This window comes from Daucus carota, chromosome 1 (genome assembly GCF_001625215.2).
Source record: "Daucus carota subsp. sativus chromosome 1, DH1 v3.0, whole genome shotgun sequence".
NCBI classification, from domain to species: domain Eukaryota; kingdom Viridiplantae; phylum Streptophyta; class Magnoliopsida; order Apiales; family Apiaceae; genus Daucus; species Daucus carota.
The window spans coordinates 48,737,131-48,760,237 of NC_030381.2; the positions used below are offsets into that span (position 1 = coordinate 48,737,131).

At 34.6% G+C, this 23,107-nt stretch overlaps 3 protein-coding genes across 3 annotated transcripts; 1 reads left to right on the forward strand and 2 right to left on the reverse strand.

Moving 5' to 3' along the window:
* Positions 1 to 691: 691 nt before the first annotated feature.
* LOC108204802 (integrin-linked protein kinase 1) lies at positions 692 to 11,948 on the reverse strand. Its single transcript, XM_017374422.1, has 12 exons — positions 11,223 to 11,948; positions 8,786 to 8,860; positions 8,559 to 8,654; positions 8,238 to 8,323; positions 8,034 to 8,154; positions 7,600 to 7,679; positions 7,003 to 7,065; positions 6,761 to 6,879; positions 6,017 to 6,102; positions 4,338 to 4,459; positions 3,548 to 3,659; positions 692 to 1,187 (listed from the first exon to the last, which is right to left on the reverse strand). Exons 1-12 carry the CDS (start codon positions 11,544 to 11,546, stop codon positions 1,086 to 1,088), a joined length of 1,386 nt encoding a protein of 461 aa, XP_017229911.1. The 5' UTR covers positions 11,547 to 11,948; the 3' UTR covers positions 692 to 1,085.
* Positions 11,949 to 14,736: 2,788 nt separating this feature from the next.
* LOC108202664 (OVARIAN TUMOR DOMAIN-containing deubiquitinating enzyme 5) lies at positions 14,737 to 18,264 on the forward strand. The gene is made up of 3 exons (XM_017371202.2): positions 14,737 to 14,827; positions 15,206 to 15,317; positions 17,197 to 18,264. Exons 2-3 carry the CDS (start codon positions 15,214 to 15,216, stop codon positions 18,062 to 18,064), a joined length of 972 nt encoding a protein of 323 aa, XP_017226691.1. The 5' UTR covers positions 14,737 to 14,827; positions 15,206 to 15,213; the 3' UTR covers positions 18,065 to 18,264.
* A 1,141-nt stretch (positions 18,265 to 19,405) lies between these two features.
* LOC108223822 (protein NRT1/ PTR FAMILY 4.5) lies at positions 19,406 to 22,014 on the reverse strand. Its single transcript, XM_064085845.1, has 6 exons — positions 21,870 to 22,014; positions 21,663 to 21,762; positions 21,320 to 21,537; positions 20,799 to 21,242; positions 20,517 to 20,644; positions 19,406 to 20,404 (listed from the first exon to the last, which is right to left on the reverse strand). Exons 1-6 carry the CDS (start codon positions 21,870 to 21,872, stop codon positions 19,492 to 19,494), a joined length of 1,806 nt encoding a protein of 601 aa, XP_063941915.1. The 5' UTR covers positions 21,873 to 22,014; the 3' UTR covers positions 19,406 to 19,491.
* Positions 22,015 to 23,107: the final 1,093 nt, after the last annotated feature.

Genomic DNA, 23,107 nt, shown 5'->3' on the forward strand with positions numbered 1-23,107 from the left:
TCCATGTGATGCCCATCCTCATTTTCTGTTTAGTGTAAACTCATTTATTGCTGCAAAGCCTGCAATAGACAATACATATGGCTTTCCTCAGCAATTCTCCATGTGATTTTATATATATTCATCCTAAATTAGTCACGTTTTTAAAAAAATTATTATTATATAATATTTAAATTAAATTATTAATATATCATATATCATTATATAATAATTGATATATACTAATGTATGTCATTATTTTTGTTAATTATGTCTCTTTATTATAAAAATTAATATTTATTTATCATAGTCAAATTCTATGGAGTCTCCAGAGTCCCCGTCCTCGAAGCCCATTTATATTTTACAAACAAAATATCTTGTAAAACGTGTTATCTTCCAAAACATGTTTCACAAATCTTTTTTTTTTGAATAAATGTTTCACAAATCTTATTATTTCACTAAAATCTTACCAATCTCATAAATTTACAACATGTATATGTTCTACAAACTAAGCATGTTTTATAAAATAATATATTTACAATATTCTACTCGAAAATTGTATAGGATCCGCAAGATTTTCAATAAATTTCAAAAAGATAGTGTAGAACATCATTTGAAAAATAATATGTTTAAAAATATTTTAAGCTATATTACACTTGCTAAACATATATGGACCCAAGACTGCAATGAACAAGTATTTGCTTTACAGCAAAAATAGCTATAAACCACGCAAAACCTGTTTTGCATTTCATGTACAAACTGTCAGCAAGTTACAAGTATGTCTCAGATGAGGATGGCTTGAGAGAAAAATAATCAAAAAGGTCACACATAAATACAATATACTATGATACACTTTTCCTTATCCTTTTTGTACTAGTCAAATGACTATGAAAAAAATTGCGGATTTCTGTAGAGAAAGACGTGGCAATAGCAATCTTTGTCAACCCACTAAGTCATACAGGGAGGAGATGAATCTAATATAGGTAACCAATGGAACCAGCCTTTCACAACTCCAAGAATAATGTCACTTTTTCTACTTAATTCAATTAGATATGATATAATTCCGCAAATGCAAGTCGACGAGGACAGAGATGTAAAACCACCAGTGCTTATATGCTGGTTGCACGAGATGAGCCACCGCGGCTACTGGAACTCGAATAATCTTTTTTCCATATAGCCTCCAAATTTTGGAAGAATCTCAATGGTCTCACCTGCACACATTGATAGTTATCGGAATAAGAAAAGGAACATTTACCCGCATAGTATATATAACTACCATGACACCGTTCTGTGTAAGGTAGGACCTACTGACCTAGTCAACAGTCCGTAAAATGATCCATTCTGCATCTTTACTGCTAAACTTTATATGTAAAAGTAACTATATGGCACAATGCAAAGACAATTTTTCTGGTCATCCTTGTTTATCAAAAAATTTCATCAAATTAATTTATGCCCGTTTTAGTCTTACGTCCACATTGCTTCATGTTTGCGACGTAGGTAAGTCGAGTCTAGTCGACAGAGGTACAATTCATCGACTAGTTGACTATATATAAAAAATACGAACCAATTCCATGACCACCATTTATAACTACAGGCATCACCCATTTATACTTAATTGATCACTATTTTATACAGTAAAATCAGCCTTGTTTCTCATAATTAAGAAAATCTAGTTGTGTTAACTATTGGTGGTCGATTATTGATGCTAAATTGTAGTTGTATGAGATTCATGATGGTAAGTGATGAGAGGAGGTGTGTGATGGTGGAGGAGTCGCCAGTTGTGGTGGCAAGTGGCGGTGGCTATTAATGATGGTACTCGATGGTAGCAGGTCATAAAAGGTGCTTGTAATGGTGCCTGGAGGTCCATTAGTGCGTACGGGTGAAGATGATGATCATATACGTTGTGTGTGTGTTTGAGGGATATGTTATATATAAGATAATGATTTGGGATGTACAAACGGGTAATTTCTTTAGTTAAAAAAATAGTGACTAAAAATTGGTCAAAGGACTGATTTTTAGTTTGTAGGCTTATTTGGTTTGTACTGGAGTAAGACTATATATATAATATCTATATATATATATGGGGTCCTACTCCAATACAAACTAAATACAAACCAATGCGATTAAGTAGAATGGCAAGGATTTTGGGACCGGGAATGGACACCGAGATGGGCCTATACGGGGGCGGGGCGAGGCCTAGTGGGACCATAGTGGGCCCACGTTTTGGCTCTTAAGGTTGTCTAGAGCCTGTCCAGGCCATGTGCGGAGCCTTGGCGAGTTCGGGACTGGGGGTGGATTGAGTAGGGGGAGGGTGGGCCCTAGGTAGATGACATATAGGGGGTGGGTGATGTTATTTAGGTATAGTTTTTCTTGGTTTGTATTTTAGTTTTTATTTATTTTAATGGTTTGTATTTGAGCAATTGCCTATATGGTAGTGATCAAATACAAACCAACCCCTAAATAAAAACTAAAAACCAATTCAATTTAGTGATATTCTTAATACAATTTAGTGATATTCTCTTTAGAATTTAATGATCTATGTTGCAAAAAATGGTGAAATCTTCCAGAAATTGATGAAAATTTGTGGATCTTTTGTTCTACTTAATTTTGGTGGTGGTGGAGGTGGTGTAGATAGTGAAGGTGGAGGTGGAGATTAAGGTGCTAGACATGAAAGGGGTTAATGGAACAATAGTTTCGATTTATTGGTGGGTGTCTCAAAACTGGTGTTGTTGTAGCTGTAGATAAACTGGTGTTGCTGGTGATGTGGATGATTGAAGGATATCAGATGGCTGTGATAGGTGTGTATGATAAATTTCACTTGTCGATGTCGAGATTACTGGAGATGGAAGCTACTGGGGTAAAACATGCATTAATGTATGTGTATATATTTAGGCGGTATGTTGGGGTGGTGATGTCAGCTGAAAAGAGAAGGATGTGGTGGAGGGGACGGTGGAGATGGTAGAGATGGGAGCGGCAGACTTGACGGGGTGAAGCTGCCGGAAGTAAGGTGGAGGCATAGGCTGACTTGGAGAAGGAGAAGTGGGGTTGTTGGACAATTTAGTGATATTCTCTTAGGAATTTAGTGATAGTTTTTAGTTTGTAGAATAAGGAGGTTTGTATTAGAGTAAGACTCTATATATGAGGTGGGCTCAAATGAGAACTAGTTCAGAATAAGGAGTAGAGACCTCGAACATGTTCTGTAGTTACGTGCTCCGTAAACCTTTTGTTTCTATTTTTTTCTCTAAATGCATACTTTTTTCCCATAATTGTAACTGTCAATTTACAGAACACGATGAAAAGGATGCATTGCTTTTACCAAATTTTAGGTTGATGGGAGTTTCAAACAAAATCCACCGATCTTATAGATTTTGCAAGTATACTGCTGTTCTTATTAATAATTAATACTTGGGTGAAGTGCTAAGCAATAATACAAACATATCTTATCAAGGTGAGGTTTTTTGTGGATCAAAAAATGTCATAATGCAAACATGTATAATAGACAAATGAATAGATGGGTATATAACATAACACACCACACACACATATATGAAAGAGAATAAGCGTGAGAGACCTTCCAGCGTTTTTTGTGACGAAGTGTGATGTCGATAGACTCCAGCCGTACAATTATTTGCTTGAATGTTGGTCTGTTGTCTGGCTTCTCATTCCAGCACTCTTCAATTAACCTATCCACAAAATATATTTAGTGGCGTTTCCTCATGATAGATAGGTAAAAAAGATAATATTGGGTACATTTTTTTTATTTACTGCAACATACTTAGAGATAATGTGAAACATTTCTAATTGTACAATTGGCTGATTAATTGTTCTTAATTTAATTTTGTTTAATATAATTATCATTGTAATGGAGAAATTTCAGCATGCATAAATATGATATATCAATATGGAGAGAATATGATAAATACCTTAGAAGTTGTGTGTCTTACAAAAATTAACGATAACTGATTACATAATTTTCTAAATAAACTATTATCTCTATTTATCAGTGTCAGTTTTTTATTTCAAGTAAATCCAAAAATATAAATAAAGATAGTAAATAAAAATATTAGTGAACAGTGTTATTATGTATATCTCTCGTGTTAATATTTGCATTCAATTAAAATTTTAGTAACAAGTTTAGTTTTGTTGCTTTTGTATAACAAAATTTTGAGAATAAAGCACAGTTGCAGATCAATTTTAGCTAAACAGTAGTTGGTAATTTATCTTGCATTGCATAATTTGTCGCAATACAACAAAGCTGTAACATAGTAATAAAAAAGAAGTGCTGAAATTTAACAAAATACAATACAGTAGAAAAAACATAACTTTCAAATATTCTTCCACCAGAAAAAATGAGAACTTACTCTCTCAGTCCATGGGCATAGTACTTTGCAGGAGCTCTAAATGGAGGGCGATCCTTAGCAGCATATGCTTTAGGAACTTCAGTTTCTGGCTTTCCGGAAAAAGGAGGGCAGCCCTCAATCATCTAGAGTACAACACATCACAAATATCAATTTATTAGGCATGTTAAGATCAACAACAATTCTTTTTTGGTGTTCTTGAGACGCAAAGTTTTTACGTAAATAGACCCTAACATATATAATACAAAATTTCCTTATCCCTAAAACTTAAGTATTTACAATTGCGGGACAGCTGAATATTAACTCTCAGAAAATGATTGGAAACAAATTTAGCTGCCTCCTTGGCAGAAAAATAACTACAAAAATTATCTTTACGTTCACCTCATAGTATTCTAAAATTTCTATCTATTATAGAGTTACTAAGAGTTTCTGAGCTTTTTGAGATAAGAAAGTACAGATTAAACCGTTGAGAGAATGAATGGGAAAATAACTCGTATAAACTTCCGCTCGTGTTACCTAGTTATTTGGAAAGAAGGATGACAAATTCATTACAAAATGGAAAAAGGACACTGGTGGTTTATCCCTGTATAAACTTCGTTCACTTGGTTCTCACTAAATCTTTTTACTTTTCGGTAATCGGTTTTGCCAAAAGTATAACAAAACAATTTCCTGTGCTGTCCCTTTTTCTTCTTTCATTACAATAACTCACCGAACGCAGCAGAAGAAAGTTTTTAGTAGTAATAATCCTCTTCCTTTTCTTTTTTTCTTTTTTTTTAAATTATAATTGGAAACACACAGTAACATATGGAGTTTCCATCGACTCAATCAATGGGTTTTTATTCCTGTCAGTATTTATCATCATAATAGCTTGCATGGTTTCTATTAATCAATGTCAAGTTAATAATTGCAATAATACAATACCAGGGCTGTTAGAAACTGCATTGTACCGTGCGATAGAATAGCAATTTCTAGTGCACGTGTGTGGGTGTTAGACACTGCATTTTGGTGTGCGATGTAATAGCAACTTTAAGGTGTGTTTATGTCTGACTCCTCAAGGTACATGTATTGGAAAAGATACTACACCAGAGTTCATGTAACTTAGCCCGCAAATCATCCACTTTGTACTGTTGCTAATATTTCCTGATGTATAAAACAAACACGTGATTTTGGGATCAAACTGGTTCAAACGTGCTACTACAATTCTCTTAACTAACCCAAGAGTGACAAGACCAAAAGAATAAAAGATGCTCCCTGAAATAATTTCATGCAAAGAGTACTCTACGCTTTATAAGTTAATATGATCGAACTAGATAATCGAGTGGAAGTTCGCTATGCTTGCAAAATGAATTCACAACTCACAAAATAAGCCCATCTTAAATATAACCACTCTATTGGTAACACTAGTACTTGGTAAAGCACGTCTTGCAACTCCTATGACTTACTATATAATATTATCTTAACCCAAATAAAAATTGTAAGAACCAAATAATGAGCATATATAGTACAAAACTTAAAATAAAAAGTGCAAAACTGCAAATTACGTAACTGATAGATACATAGAGAATGGACAAGGTAATCAAGAGGTAAAAGGTGTACATAAAGCAACTATACTACCTCAGATTTTTCAAAAGATCCCTTTCTAAAATAAAAAGTCACCCAGAGACTGTAAATAAGAACTGTACCTCTTGTAAAATTAATGCAAATGAAAAAACGTCAACCTTCGTATCATATTCTTCATTTCTGAAAACCTCTGGAGCCACATATCGACCTATCAAGTAACAAATCAAATACACTAACTTAAGATGATCATTATGTAAAGTAAACCCATAATACATGCTTTATACAAATATTATATACTTGTGCATAGAAACTAATGTTATTGCGGACCTACAGAAAACAAATGCATTCTTTACGTAAGTCTATATGTTGCAAAAATCAATAAACAGCTGAAACACATGACTACAGCCATTGTAACCGAATTAAAAACAGTGTCGACAAACTCACATACTTCATTACATACTTATATGTATGTTGACAATGATTCTTAACTAATTTTCCAGTAATAAGATATTCCTGTTTCAATTTGTAAGGCTCTATCATCATTATAACCTTCTCCTAATTATACTTTAACATGGAAATGAAAGAAATGTAAGGTTAATACGAAGGCATATTGATCTATTGTAGTAGGGTGAGGTCGCTTATCACCAGTTTTCCACTCGAGGGTAAAAATAGGATTATTTGACTGCTCTAAGAGGTTAATTTTCACACAAACAATAAACATCAGAAAAAATAAAGTATCTGCGGTCACAAAATAATACCTTTTATGTTCGTAAACATTCCCATTCAGAAGAAAGCAGTCGTTACTCACTCGTATAAATAATACTAAATCCCCACAGATTAAATTAATGAAATAAAAACTCACTTACAAGATGTGTTCTGCCATGTTACAGGTCTATCCTCCTTAACTCTGCTGGTAACTTTTAGCAGCTTGCTAACTCCAAAGTCTGCAACTTTCAGATGACCTGAGTCGTCCCGCAATATGTTTCTGTTATTGTACAAATAAATCAGGACGTCTCTAAAACTTTGTAATAAATATATAAGTACAGTAACTTATATGAAACATTTTAGGTTATTGCACGGGGTAAAAAAATCACGATGAGTAACTTACGCTGGCTCAAGATCACTATGAATTATTGCCTCTGGTTTATTCTCATGCAAATAGTTCAGGCCCCTGCAAATTCACCAGAATGACAATGATTAATACACTTGACAGGAAAAGCGCATACAGATGTTTTTTCTCCTTATAATGGCCCATAACAAATAAATGTCTGATTAATATAATATTTCCAATATTTAGAACTCCTAGGAGGTTTCAGGAATATTAGTAAATGGCAACAATTTCATGACTACCTGAAGGTTAAGAGTTTGATTGTCAACAAACTCACAAGTTAATCCTGATTAGGTATACTTTCCAGGAAGCAGAGAAGGTACCACAAACGATTGCAAAAGAGCAGATTTATATTTTTTAACTTTATAAGCATACATTAATGATAGAGCTCCCTCAGTCTTTATTCAAGCTATCTGCAATTCCTCATCACAACTAAAACTATATTGCGTCGACATTCCTACTGATGAATTCTACTTCCAATCATTACCAAAAGTGTTTCCAGGCAGGCAAACAATTCAGATCTATAATTAAAACATTACGTAAGTTACTATATGTCCTAATCACACTACATATTATAATTCTTGAACATTTACAGACCTTGCGATGTCCATTGCAAATCTGATAGCTCTCCTCGGTTTTTGAGGTCCTTTTCTTTTCATATAAGCACAAAGATCACCCTGCATCAGACATTGGAATGACGTTCAGAGAAATATTCAAAAGACTATTTGAGGGAGAGGGGGAAGGGAGAAGCTGTAGCTAAAGCATAATTCATTTTGTAGTTCACTACACACTTTCGACAACAAAGGAATAGATATATGTGCATACAAGCACACCACAGCCTTCCACTTTTCCTAATTAAAAATAACATTTCTTAATATATCAGGAAAAAATGTGAGTGGATTTTAAAAAAATAAAATTTTGTACCACTGGAGAAGAGCAGGGGTGATCTAGATAACACAAAATTAAGGACAAAACAATCAGCATGTTCTAGGAGACCCGTAAACTATAAATAATGGCGAGCTACAAAACACCTTTGGTAAATATTCTGTCACAATCATCATTGGACTACTCTGAGTTACAGCACCAAGAAATTGAACCACATTAGGATGCCGTATCTTCTGAAGCAACGCAAGCTCATCACTGAAAGCTTTCCTGAACAAACCAAAAACCCTATGAATAAGATACAAACACCCAGCATAACACAGGGAAGCATTATATATTACATGAGCACTCACACTTTATCATCACCAGTAATAACTTCTTCCCTAAAAGTCTTCACGGCAACTTGTGTTCCACGCCAAGAGGCAATGCGAAAAGTACCCTTATATTTTAAAATCATCAAACACAAGTGTAAATTTTCTCATAGATCTTACAAATATGACAGGTCAAAGGATTAGCAGGGCTGAAGTTAAAAGACATCAGTTACAGTTTGGTAGTGGCAATCTCCTTAAACATACAAAGCGGGCCGAAACAAATTTCGTAGAAATGAACTAGCTACTTATCACCAAAATGTATCGGCCATAAAATGCAGACAACATAGGGATTAAAGTAGTCACCTTCGTTAATTCGATACTGTTTGTAAAATCAAGTTCTTTGGGATCAATTTCATATTCTGGGACTTCTCGAGCAGTTTTGACATGCATTGGGGCCACCTAAATTTATAAACCACATGACAGGGTAAGTTGCCAATAATAATTCAAATTTATTTCAGTTCAAGAGCATAACCACAGAGTAATAGCATGCAGATTGGCATCAAATGACTTCATAAGAAAAAAGGACTTACATGAAGCTTGGCACCGTGTTTCTCCAAAAGTTTAATAACATCGTGATTTTGATAGTGTATTGCATCAGCAAGAGGCTGTAAATCAAAGGTCAAACTACTATGAGATAAAAGAAAAAAAGAGAGTAAACCATCCTGACGTAGGACTAGACATGGAAGAGCAGTGGTGAATAAACTAACATTCATTATCAACAGTCAATCAACAGATAAAGTCATTCTAAAATTTAAATTTAACGAAACATTTATAACTCCATATAAAAGTAAAATCCTATAAGACTATAAATTAAAATCAAAACCCTTCTGAATTAAATATTGCTGATAATTAAACAAACTTATATTGGTTGTTTCTTACTTATAATATAATGTATAATCAATCACATTATACTGACTTGTGAGCAACAGTAACATTTTAGCTGAATATGAAGGAGTAGTAACGTGCGTAAACACACAGAGGAAATTGGGAGAGCACACGTGTCACATGAGTCCGTCTAGTGTAATTAGTGCTGCCTTTTCTTCTTCTTTTTTCTTGGGGTGGGTGGGGGTGGGGGGGGGGGGGGGGGGGGCTGCTTACTGTATAAGCTTGGAAGTTGGAAATTTTAATACCAAAGTCATTAGTTTGATTCATCTAATAGGTTGTCATAGAAACTTAAAATTTTGACGTTTTGCAAAGATAACAACCTAACACATAAGTACCAATCTTAATAGCTGTTGCACCTTACATCCTAGAAATTTTATAGACTAAACTTAAAGAGCAAGAGGGGCAACCAGCCAACCATAAAGTTGCAAGTGTTTCACACTCGAATTCCCTTCTTTAAATATGTAAATGGGACCGATATGAGTAGATACAAGAAGATAGTGCATCATCACTTTAATAGTTTACTGCATTCAGGCAACTTAATATATAACAAGAAGAAGTCATACAGCTATGACACCTATAAAAACATGCAAGTGCGCGGGGGACTTACTGTATAAGCTTGGAAGTTGGAATTTTAATGCCAAAGTCATTAGTTTGATTCATCTAATAGGTCTTTTCTATCAAAATTGAGATTGTCATAGAAACTTAAAATTTTGACGTGTTGCAAAGATAACAACCTAACACATAAGTACCAATCTTAATAACTGTTGCACCTTACATCCTAGAAATTTTATAGACTAAACTTAAAGAGCAAGAGGGGCAACCAGCCAACCATAAAGTTGCAAGTGTTTCACACTCGAATTCCCTTCTTTAAATATGTAAATGGGACCGATATGAGTAGATACAAGAAGATAGTGCATCATCACTTTAATAGTTTACTGCATTCAGGAAACTTAATATATAACAACAAAAAGTCATACAGCTATGACGCCTATAAAAACATGAAAGTGCGCCAGAGAGGGGATATATACTGATTATTAATACAGAAATACATGATCATCAGAATAAATATATATAATGTATCACATACTTTATATTGCTTCAATTAATCATATAAATATACACATAAAGGCACACAAACAAAAAACAAATTAATGAGTTCAGATCAAACTGATTATAGAAACATGAGTTTTATTAGTTAATTTATGACATGGTTCAGAATTGCATCCAATATGTAAAATTCCCTCTATTTGACTGTTTGTCATTAATCTTTTTGTAACTGGGAGTCTTGCCTAGTTTGTTTGTTTGTTTTGTTTTTTTTGCTAATTGGAGTCTTGCCTAGTTACTCGCCAAATCATGGATATTCCCGGATTTTGTATTTTTTTTTGTTTGGTTAATATAATTATTACTTCGCAAGAAAGTAAATTACCATGTTAACGCTAAACGACGAGAGGTACCCCGGAGCTACCAAATAGAATAGGCCACATAATAGTAATGATGCTTTCTGAATACATATATAATTAAAGTACCAACTAAAAGTAACCTAGTTATCTCAAGCCAAAAGGAAGATATCATTTGTAAGTATGTTCCTGTAGTCCTATAGTACAGACAACAAACACTATTTTAAACAACACTTATTGTTGAAAACAAACTAATCCTGGCCATTATCCACGTCCATAAATGAAGTTCTCTCCCCAATTTTACACACCGCGTCATGTCAATCACACATTACACAGAAGTACACCTACACTATATACACCAAATCTTAGCTTTCAAACAACATATTAACAACCAACAAACACAATGAGCATATAATAATTGAGCTGCTAACTCTATCTATATAACCTTACACAAAAGCAAACAGACCATCTACTTAATAAACTCGCCTTTCAAACAAAAATTATTCTAATACCCAGCAAATAGTAATACGATGAAAAAAATAAAGCTGCTAATTTCCTACTATCTTCATACCCTACACAGAACCTAGTACACCATCATAGAAATCGCAATTTCCAAACAAATTCACAACAATAACAAACAAACACAATCAAAAAACGGAACTAGTAAAACACCAACAACACTCACCGTGCTACCCCATCGATCTTTAGGATCAACTTGAGCCCCTCTTTTAAGCAACAACTCCACCACATCACTCTTCCCTTGACAAGCAGCCACATGTAACGGAGTCCGATCATCAATATCCTTAAAATTAACATCAGTACCGGAATCCAACAACTCCGTAATCCCATCCAAATCACCCTCATTGGCCAAATACATCAACTGCACTCCTGATATGATAGTCCCATCCTCCTCGTCACTTCCATCCTCCCCTGTCACCACAGAATCATTCCTAGTTTCCGGGGCCAACGACGATTGCCTCAACAGCGGAAGCCGGGTTTTCAAGTCCATTAACAGCGATAATTCCTCAATCAGGCTAAAAAGATTCAATCTTTGAACTAGAATTAAACCCTAATTATTCAAGTAATCACCCTTTATACCTAAAATAGTATATTAATTCAGAATTGAGGCTTTTTGTGAACTCAGTTTTTGTGATACTATGTATATAAGTGCGTTATATATGATTAGGGAATAGTATATATGAAGCTGGCAGAATAAAGGGGTGTTTGGTGGAGCGTTGACAAAGGGGGAAAGCGTGTGAAACTTACGCGTTTTGGCTGAAGGTGGCGCGTGCAGCTCACGGCTGGCTGTGGATTTCAGTTTTGTGGTTGTTCCGGGTTCACATGTGCACAACCTACGAACTTTCCGTTTGTCTGTCGGTCAGTTCATAAATTAAATTCCGGTTTTTTTTTTCAGTGTGCGCACAGCACATGCTAAGCAATAAATTTCACAAGTTTAATTATTTTGATCGGTTGTTGTTTCTTAATAATGATGAGACCTCTGCATATACAACAACTACACCAATCGAATATTTTTTTGTCAAAAAATAAGTACAAATTTAATGTACTTCTGATATAGGAAAATTTTGAAGTTAAAAGTATTATTTAGAATTAGAGGTTGTCGTAAATACTTTTACATAATTTTTTATATTCTAATTTTATGTGGCTAAAGATATATTCATTTGGTACAAATATTTAATTAGCTTTTAAATTCAATAGATTTCACCGTTGATTAAAATCTTGCACATGAGTTTTTTTGATAATTTTTTATGACTATAATGTATAAGACTCGCCAATTTAGGATTAATAAGTTTATTAGAGAATTTATGATAAATATTATGTAATAAGTTTTTCTGTGTTATGGAATTGCCCATTACCATATATAAGAAGTAATTTATCAGAAAATGAATTTTGTTCAAGAATCAAAAATTTGCGGATAAATCTTTAAAAAAAAAACACGAGAGCAATGCTTAAAATGTAGCCCGCCTCTCAGCTCAAATACGCTACTTTTTCCTCATGTTAGGAAAATCAGTAATCAGACATAATCGGTTGACCACTGATTCAGTATTAATCAGAAATTGAAGATTAATCGGAGTGAAAATGAAAGACATGTATCTTCTGGCAACATGTCTTACGTGTATTCCCATGACTTTTTTTATACAAAACATGATACATACAAATATTTATATTTATTAATATATATATATATATATATATATATATATATATATATATATATATATATATATATAATCGTTGAAATACAACATACTAAAATACAAATCTAGAGAAATATATGACATTACTCACCCGAAGATAGGGGTGTCAAACGGATAAAACGGATACGGATTTGCCCATATCCGTATCCGAATCCGCTTACTGAAAACTGTATCCGTATCCGGATCCGTATCCGCAAATTTTTTAATTAAAATATCCGTATCCGTATCCGCCGGATATTATCCGGATACGGATAATATCCGGATCCGTTTTTTCAAACACACAAAAAAAAAAGATAGTTCCCTTTCTCCAGTAATAGTCTTCTACTTGTAGAACTGAAAAAATGTAAACAAACAATATTAGTTAAAACAAGTTTGTTGACCAGAAATGAGGAAATAGGTGGTTAGCAGATCTCAGATGAAAACACAGATGTCAAAACTGAAACAACTTCCTTCCCAGGCCAGAGGTTGTATGGAATAAGCACACTTAAAAACTGGTGTAACTTGATTGGGGGCTTGATAGTCGAAGAAATCGTCAAATCTAGCATGACGTGGGATATTCGATTTTGTTTCTAGGTTTAGAAAAGGGGAGGGGCGCGGAGCTATTAGGTATTTAGGTTTGGGGAACTAGTGGTGTAAGCTGTAAAGTGTAAACAAATTACTAATGTGGTACACTGGTGCTATGGTTATGTGACGATCGTATTTCTTTTTGTTTTTAATTTCATATTTTTATATTTTAAAATATTAATTCTTGTTTTAAATTTACATGAAAAAAATAAAAAATATATATAATAAATTTATATAATACTATTATATATATAATATTAATATATATATATATTATTTATTTATATATTTATTTAAATGTTTTCGGATACGGATATTTTCGGATACGGATACGCCTATATCCATATCCGTATCCGCAATCTCCGGATTCGAATACGGATAATATCCGTTTTATTTCGGATACGGATTATATCCGCTTTTTCCCGGATACGATAACGGATTTTTCGGACGGATATCGGATTTTCCGGATTTTTTTGACAGCCCTACCCGAAGAACAGTCCCAACAATACTCAATATATTCATCGCTACCAGAATTTCACCAAAACTTTATATCACCTAGGTACACTCTATAGACCAAGAATCCACATTAAACTCTCTCGATTCCTTCGTATTCGTCGTAATAATGGGTCATTAGACTTTGCTCAACCTCCCCTCAGAGATTGTGGAGTCAGATATTCGAGAGAAAGTGACAGTATTTACTCGGACATCGTCGTTCATCGGATTTCGGTCGCCGGCTCCCCTATCATCATGTCATCAACTTTCTTGACCTTCTGATACTGACACTAGCCTTTGTACGGAAGATCAATCAATTGATCCTTAGGCCATTAGCAGCAATGAAGGATTTCCGATGTTGAAAAGCGGGGCGAGAATGAATCAAAGACTTAAATGATCAATCACATCTTCGATCCGATTGCAATCTTTCTTGTTGTATTAGTTATATTTGTATGTAATTTTTATTTTAATGATCGATGCTGATACATATACACGGATGCGTACATATATACACTCATTTATTAATCATTCATATATGGATCTTTGAGCATGATTGAAAAGAAAGTAACAAGTAATTCTACGTACATAAGGTGAATAATTGATTTAAATAAATTATTTCTTATGAGTTCAAGAATATATTAAAGGTGAATGCTACAAATTCTTATTTAATTTAAATTCAAAATTAAAAAATATCATTGATTTTTTTATATTATTCAACTTTTCAAATTTCAGCTCCATGGAAACTAATTACAAAAGAAAAGATAATTTATGTATAATCAATCAAATAGACAACCTGGCTCATTCTATTTACCTCTTAATATTTTTAAAAAGCTAAAAATATATTTTAATATTTAATAATAAACATGTGTATATTATAATAATATAATATTTAATTATAAAATTAAATTTGGACAAACAAAACCGATAAAATTTGACAAGACTGATATAAAATCATAGGCGCATCCAGGGTTTTCATTTTGTTGCGTCTCGCTCTTGAAGCCAAGCTTAGGGTTCCAAGGTAAGACCGAACATCAACTCATCTCCCCTCTTCACAATTCTGTCTGTAAAACTCTACACAGACATCTTCTGCCATTTCACTGTACACCTTTACTAACAATATAGTCTGTATGTATAGTCTCTATATGTGTATATGTATATATTTTAATGTTTTAGAGTGTTTGATGTTATGATATAATCAACAGAGTTGTAAGTATCTATAGTTATATGTTTGTGTTCCTCGTATTCTAGACTACATTCGAGATTTGATTTGTATTTGTATCGACTGAGACTTTACATGTCTGATTATGTTATGTTCTGTGCAATTAATAGCGACATTAAGCATGTTTTATAGTTAAATGGAAATATGATGAGTTAAATCCAGTTGTCTTTTTTCTAGGTTTTTCGATGGAGGTTACTCAAGATGTGGAGGACAAGCAATTGGGAGAGGTGCCAGAGGATGCTCTGCCGAAAGTTGAAGAAACTCGGGAAGAGATGCTTTCTAGGCACAGGTTATTTCTGGATCCTTCAGATGTCTTTGATGATGTGCGAATTTTTATACTGTCATGTGAATTTTCTGTAAAGTTTCGTAGCTTCTGTGTTTAGATGGAGGCAATCTTTGTTTAGAAATTGTTTAAATGACGTAAACACAATGGGCTGACAATCTATGTTACTCGGACTCGATTAAACGTGTCCAACACGGATACGTGTCCGAGTGTCAGACTCGGCAATATTCTGAATATTTTACATGTTTTTGGCCTAAACTAAGTGTCGAGCGTCCGACACGGGTACTTCAGACAAAATGAAGAGTGGGGGTAAAATAGTGACAATTACATTGATGTCTTTCTGGTAAGTATGGCAGAATAGTAGAGAGAGGGCAAATTTCAAATAAGGACGTAAGAGAATAAGTCTTGAGTGTTTATGAATTAAAATTTACAGTAACAATAGGTGCAAAACGTTAAACAAAGTGCCTGATACATAGAAACATTTATAAGGGCATATATTACTGTCAAGTGTAGCTTTATAGTTGTTGATGAAATAGATGTATTCCAGATGTTTTGTGTTTATTGTTATAGATCGTAATGAGCTCGGAAAGAAGTGGTGGTAACAATGGCTTTACATTTGCAGTTGCCTTATTTTACAATTGTAAGAGTTTGATGTTGTATGTGCATTGTGAACATATGTGAGAATCGTGTTAGTGTGGGAAACACTAGAATAAGGACTTCTTAAATGCTTCAATTGTATGTACTATACCAAGTACCAACATGCCAAGATTGAGCTTGTGCAATTTTCTAGTATACTGTTCCTATAAGTGTTCCAAGTTGCAAGGATGAAATTGTTTAGCGTATGGCCGTATGCCTTTCTGTGAGTGATCCCTAATCTTATTTGCATGAATATAAGAAACAAATCATATATCTTTTCTTATACACATTACTTGGGATAGTAGTCATCTTTATAAGAGAACAGTAGACACAAAATTAACCATGCAATCATGCCTGTTGGAGTGCTAACTATCATCCCTTAATAGTCATTTGTTTACTGGTAAAAAAGTTATGCACTGCGCACCCGGTGCGTGGGTATGCGGTGGCACACACACGTGGTGCGCCACCAGGCGTATCCCCATATTTCTTTTCCAGGAATTAGAGGGGTGCGGGAGTGGTAAAGTTGGTAATTTTTAGTCACCGTCGCTGTCGGCTTCCTTTGCCATCTCCATTCTTTCTTTGCTCAGTAGTGGATATAGTAATTGAGCGGGTTGTCGTCGATCTTTATATCTGCGCACACGTATGCATTGAGCTGTGCCTTTCTTGAGAGTTGTGTGTATATGCCCAGCGTTGTATGTATATGTTGTTATATGACTATTCATTAGTCAACTACTTTAAGCTTTAGTTTGATTACTATTTTATTTCTTTGGATTGACTGTTAATTATATTTATTTGTTATGATTAGTTACTATGTTTAATATCCATTTTTGCAAAAAATATCAATCATTAGTGATGATGAAGTTATTAATGTGTGTTTTTAGTTTAATTAAATTGCAGCAAACTCCTAATTACACACACACATACGTGCATACATACATACGTACATATAATATGTTTTTTAATATTTTAAAATTTGACGAATCCCCCCCTACCTGAATCCCCAATTGAATTTGCCAAATTCCCGTATCTCCGTCTCACGCAACCCTGCACCCGCCCCGATGCTTCCTTGGTTAAGGGAATATGTAAACAAATTAATATCAATGCAACTGATTTACCACAGAGGGATTAGTTAGTATGCTTGATATTAAGGAATTGTACTATTATAGTATTAAGATTAATCTATAAGGAATTATACTATTATAGTATTACAATTCATGTTAAATATCTAAATCACTATAATGAATTTCAGGAAAGAGATATCTCAGCTGCAAAACAAGGAAATATCGATGAAAAAGGCAGCTGCTAAAGGAAGCAAGGCTGAACAGAAAACTAAGAAAAAACAGGTGGAGGAAGAGATTGCTCAACTTTCCACGAAGCTTAAAGAAAAACATGCAGAGGAACTGGCTCTACTAGGCTATAGCTCTAACAATGGGAAGGAGAAAGGAAACCTTGATACTTTGGTGAAGGCCATAGCTGGAGTGTCTGTCAAAAATCAAGCTGATCATTCAAAGCCCAGTAAGAGTGTCAAGAGGCGTGAGAAAAGAGCCCAAGAAGAAGCAGCTAGAGAGCAAAGAATACAAGAAGAACAGAGCAGCATTGTTAGTGATCGAATGATTGAAGACGAAAAGTTGGAAAAAAAACTTGAACCCCTTGGTTTGACTGTGAATGAAATAAAGCCAGATGGGCACTGCCTCTACAGAGCTGTTGAAAATCAGTTGGCTGTCCTCTCAGGAGGTTCTTCTCCTTACTCATTCCAAGAACTTCGCAAGATGGTGGCTGCTTATATGAGAAAACATGCACCAGAATTTATCCCTTTTTTCCTGTCAGAGAATCAGGCTAGTGGAGACTCTGATGATGCTGTTGCTGAAAGGTTTGAAAACTACTGCAAAGAGGTTGAATCGACTGCAGCATGGGGAGGACAACTGGAGCTTGGTGCTCTGACTCATTGCCTTCGGAAGCATATTATGATATTTTCAGGATCATTCCCTGATGTGGAGATGGGTAAGGAGTACAGATCTGATAATTGGACTGCTTCGTCCGGTTCGAGCATTATGCTGTCATACCATAGGCATGCATTTGGACTTGGCGAGCATTATAACTCTGTTGTTCCAGTTTAATCTTAAAGGTATACTAAATGTAGAAAGATGATTGCTATATTTTGGTGCACTCTCAGATGATACATTTTTGTCCTAGGATACAAACTAAAGTAAGCCCAAAACTATGGTTATCTTGAGCACCAGTTTAAGTTTAATATTTTCTTCTGTTGTGATTTCTCAAATTAGCATATATTCTCTATGGTTAATATTTTGAACTTGAATCTTTTGTTTATATTATGGGTACGTTTGGAGCAGTAAGTTTATATGTTATATATATGTGTGTGTGGAGGAGCTGCCTACTGTGTTCATCAATCAGAAGCTGTTCTTTAAGTATTTATTTTTGAGAAAAATATTGATTGTTTGAGAGCCTTGTGCCTAAAGAAATATTTAAGTTAACGGTTGCTAGTGGAATCTGATTTCTAGAAATGTAAGTTTGCAAGTTGAAAACGGTAACCATGAAAATGCCCATAGCTATAGTCATTTTCTGTATACAGATATCTTAGTTCAACATTTTTTGTGCTGCTGTCAGGAGCACAATAATTCCCTGCCCTAGTTCTTAAGCACAATGGTTCTGTTTGTTTGCCAGAAAATGTTTTCGAGGAAAAGGTTTTTCTGCAGTTTATTTGAATTATAGAAAATATTTTTCAGGAATTCTTTTTCATGTGTTTGTTTGACTTTCTAGAAAATAATTTATAGATACTCCCGTGTTTGTTTATGTTAATTTTGTTTTCTGGGAAATAAAACATTTTTCAAAGAAAGAAATTTCCAGGAATTTTTTTTAAAGAAATTCTCACAAAAAAAATCTTCCAGAAATTCTTGAGAAACCATTTTCGCAAAAGTTTCTGGAGAAATTCTTAGGCAAATTTTTCTTTTGTCGAGAATTTCAAACTTCTGGAAAAGATTTTCTGGAAACTTCTTTTAAACAAAAACATTGGCTGCAACCAGCAAATTTCGTTTTTTATGGTTATTGCTTCCATTCGTCTCACATCAACTCCCTTGAAAAATTTAATCACTGACAATGATATTGTGCTGAGGGCAGCCCCAGTTTAATTCCCTATTTTAGGAGTAGTGTATTTGTGAGTTAAAATATAAATAATCAAAAAATTATTTTAGTTCAATGATGATCCCTATATCGTTTTCCTAAATTTGAAAAGTAATATTTAATAAATATTTTTTTTGGTGGGAAGAAAAAACTTTTGATTATTTATATCGAATTGACTAATTCGACTATATTTCTTCTTTTGGACGGGGAGCTACATATAAACTCTTTAATCAAGTGTTTGCACAGTTGTAGGAGGTTCCAAAAAATATACGAATCTCTTCGGAAGTAAAATTTACCTCATTCAAATTTACACTAACTGCTAACTTGCAAAATTTCAAATAAATGAGTGACAAGTTACAAACTGGGAGAAAAGAAAATACACTGATCAATCTTCTGAGTCACAGAGTTACTTGCTATAATTTTCCATGTCCCCTGAATCATTGATCTCATGTACCTTAATATCAATCTGATCAGTGGAGCTCTGTGGCCTATACTTATACCTTTTAGCAATGATTAGATATACGAAAAAATTGATCAAACTTAACAAAGCAAGCAACCAGTAGAAGAGATTCAAATGGTTCCTGTTGATGTTGTTCCCAGCTAACCATCCTCTACTTGCTGTAAATTTCTTCGTGCTACCGTTCACAATCTGCACAAGAATTGAACTCAGATAGTACCCGAGTGCCATGGAACTCCAGAGAAAGCAAGTAGAGATTGCTTTGAGCCCTTTCGGGGCCTGTGAGTAGAAGAATTCAAGAAGTCCGACGTATGTAAACATGTCAGCAATGCCAAATATGAAGTACTGGATTGATAACCAGAAGACACTGATAGGTAATGGCTGGAGTACAGGGATTGCATCAAGCATGTTGTTTTCTATTGCAACCTCTTTGCGTTTCACTTCAAAAATCGCGGCTGCTGCCATGGATAAGCTGGACAGGAGTAGACCAACACCTACTCTTTGGAGATGAGTTATTCCTGTGGGAAGTCCAGTGTATTTACGTGCAAATGGAACGAAAAGCAAATCATAAGTTGGGACAAGGATCATGAGGGCGACTAAAGGAATGATAGGGAGAGAAGCCGGGGGAATGTTGAAAGATTTTGACAAGCTCGTGTCCATTGTAACACCTTGTTGAATGGAGAATGTTTGAAGTTGAGCCAAACAGAGGGTCATTGTAATGGTACAGAGAAAAATCGGGACCATGCCTAGTATGATCTTCGCGTTCTCAACTTGTGTCACCCTGCAAAGTTTCCATGGACTTTGAAGTTGCTCTGGATTGTCTATTTCTGTTGATGTTTGGATTGCTGCCTTATCTAAGCACCTGGACAGATAAATTTTAACAAGCATTATTCATAATAGTATAGTTTGCCAGTCACATGAAAATTTATATTTCTTACATACTTCTTTTATGCATAAAGGTGTTACAGACTCACCTGAAAACTTCTCTGTGTGGGAGAAATTCTAGTTCTAGTGCTGCTTCCTTGTCCATGTTGATCTCATACAGTTCCGCAGCATCATCAGGAAGTTCAAGCTTTCTGTTCCGGAAAGCTGCAACATAAACCTGCATGCATACCAAAATTATATAACAATCTAAGAATACCAGCAAGTAGATGTTGCATACAATCTGTCTTAAAATAAGACAGTTGCTGCATTTTAGGATCATTAGCTTGCTTCTTATGACAGACAGACTAGAACATATATTTGTGCATGCTGACCTGAATAAGTTCAGCCATTGGACTATTTCCTTCAGTAACATGTATTCTGTAGTGAGGCAATCCACCAGAAAACACTATGATCCCCAAAAAAAGTGTAATGGTGGAAATGAAAAATCCCAAGTCCCATCCTTTGTTATCCTCAACCCAAACAATTAAGGTTATGCTAACTGAACTTCCGACACACACCATTAGTAACAGACAGTTGAAGTATCTTGACATCTGTTTTGTCTCTTTAGGATCTTTGTCATCGAACTGATCAGCACCGTGTGTTGGTAGTGATGCCTTCACTCCAGCAGCACCCAGAGCTAACAAGTATAGAGCCAGAAATAGTAATGCAGTATCTTCTCCACTGGCCCTCTCACACTTTGCAGTTGGATCAAAGATGTTACATTTAGGTGGCTGGAGTTTGGGGTAGTGAGCTTGAATGGTTAGTAATCCAAGTCCCTACATCACAACCAAATTTTTTTGATTAAATTCATGCTTATTTTAACAAGAACTAGTACATATCATCAAATGCATACCAAGAACTCTATAAATAAGGATAGAAGCACAGCTTTGAATCTTCCCAAGTAGCCATCTGTTAGGTAAGCCACAACAATGGAGAGGATGTAGCTAGTCCCCATGAAATTGGTAAGGTGGGTAGCTGCATCTGATAGATTGTAATGCATCACTGTGTTGAAGTATGTCACTAAGTTCACAGCCAATGACAATGTTGCCATCTGCTCAAAAGCAAATGTGGCTGCAACACAAAATCAGTTACAAACATCTCATTAGCCATGGACTGTGTTCCTACTGTTTAATCGACTAGATTAAGACCTAGTCATCACAGAAATTATATCTCTGCAAACCCTTCTGGTGCTTTACCTAGTACAAAAAAACCAGATTTTGCTCCTCCATGCGTATTCCTCTTAACCGCTCTTCCTTTCCAGTCCACCTTCCCTTCCACAAGCTGCTCATCTTTATCCTACACACATAAAACATGCATCAAGTCCTGCACAAACTAGATACTAAAACTAAGTAATATACTTTGATAATACTTTTCACATCAACAATGAAAAAAAGTTGCATTACCATAACTATGAAATCTTCTTGCTAGGTTCTGCTGTGAACTCTGTTATGCTGTATCAACATACTCATATATAGGAAGGCCATGTCGATGTCAAATACTAATTTAAGAAGCGTGAATTGTTAATGAAATTGACCATTTCCTTCGTATTATAGTCTATAGACAGGCAGATAGCAAGTTCTTGTCATAGTGTTAATGTACTCTAGCCTGCTACATTGCCGACTGCACAGAATGTTTCTTGAGACATAATCAGCATATAAACAATGGCTACTTGTACTTTAATTTTTCTAAAAGGTGGAGTTCTCAACATTGGTTTCTTAAATTTTGTTACCCAGAACTGTCCAGTGGTATTATCTAGAGCTTAATTTAGTATCTGAGTAAACAATATTATTGATACAGATAATACATTACCAGTGATTTGTCGAATATAATTTAGGCAACATGTTTTTTTTTTGTGTGTGTGTGTGATTTATACTACTGGAATTGCTGCACTAGCTGCAGAACAATTCCTGAACATTGTGGTGTTCCCCTCAGTATTTGGAAACAGGCATTTCTGCAGAAATTTAAATATGCATGTCTGTAACATGATCATCTTGGCTCCGATATGAACCATCAAACTATTTAATCATGCAGGGATGTAATCCTACTCCTCAAATTCCAACAAAATGTACTCGAGGAGTTTTTAGGTTGGTTCGTAATCTAATAGAGTCTCCGGCAGATTAACTATATCATCCCCTAAACTTATTTTGTGGACTATTTTACTAAAATTATAATATATTTCTATAAAGTAACTTTACCAAATTAAATAGAATGATATTTTTGCTTGGAGGGTAAACTCCCGTATTCCCACTCTAGGTTGTTCGCGAATAATCAATTATAAGTATCATAAGATATTTGGGTCTCAACTTTTTCATATTTGTCGTAAATTGTAAGTCATTGTCGTAATTCGTCATTCCTACTAGGAATATCTCGAAATAGCTAATCCTCACATAATTAAAGAATGAATATTTTGTTTTAGAACTTGTATAATAGTACTTGTAGAGTTGGACACCAAAGGCAACATCAAGATTAATAGAAGGATTTGTATTATTCTGAATTTGATGCCTTGATCTAGGTTTAGCAAGTTAGCATACAAACAGCCAGTGTCGGCCATATGCATACAAGTCACCTCAGCATTCTATAAATTAATTTCAAAACGAATACTTAATAAATACCACTTTCACTGGTTATAAAGAACTAAAAT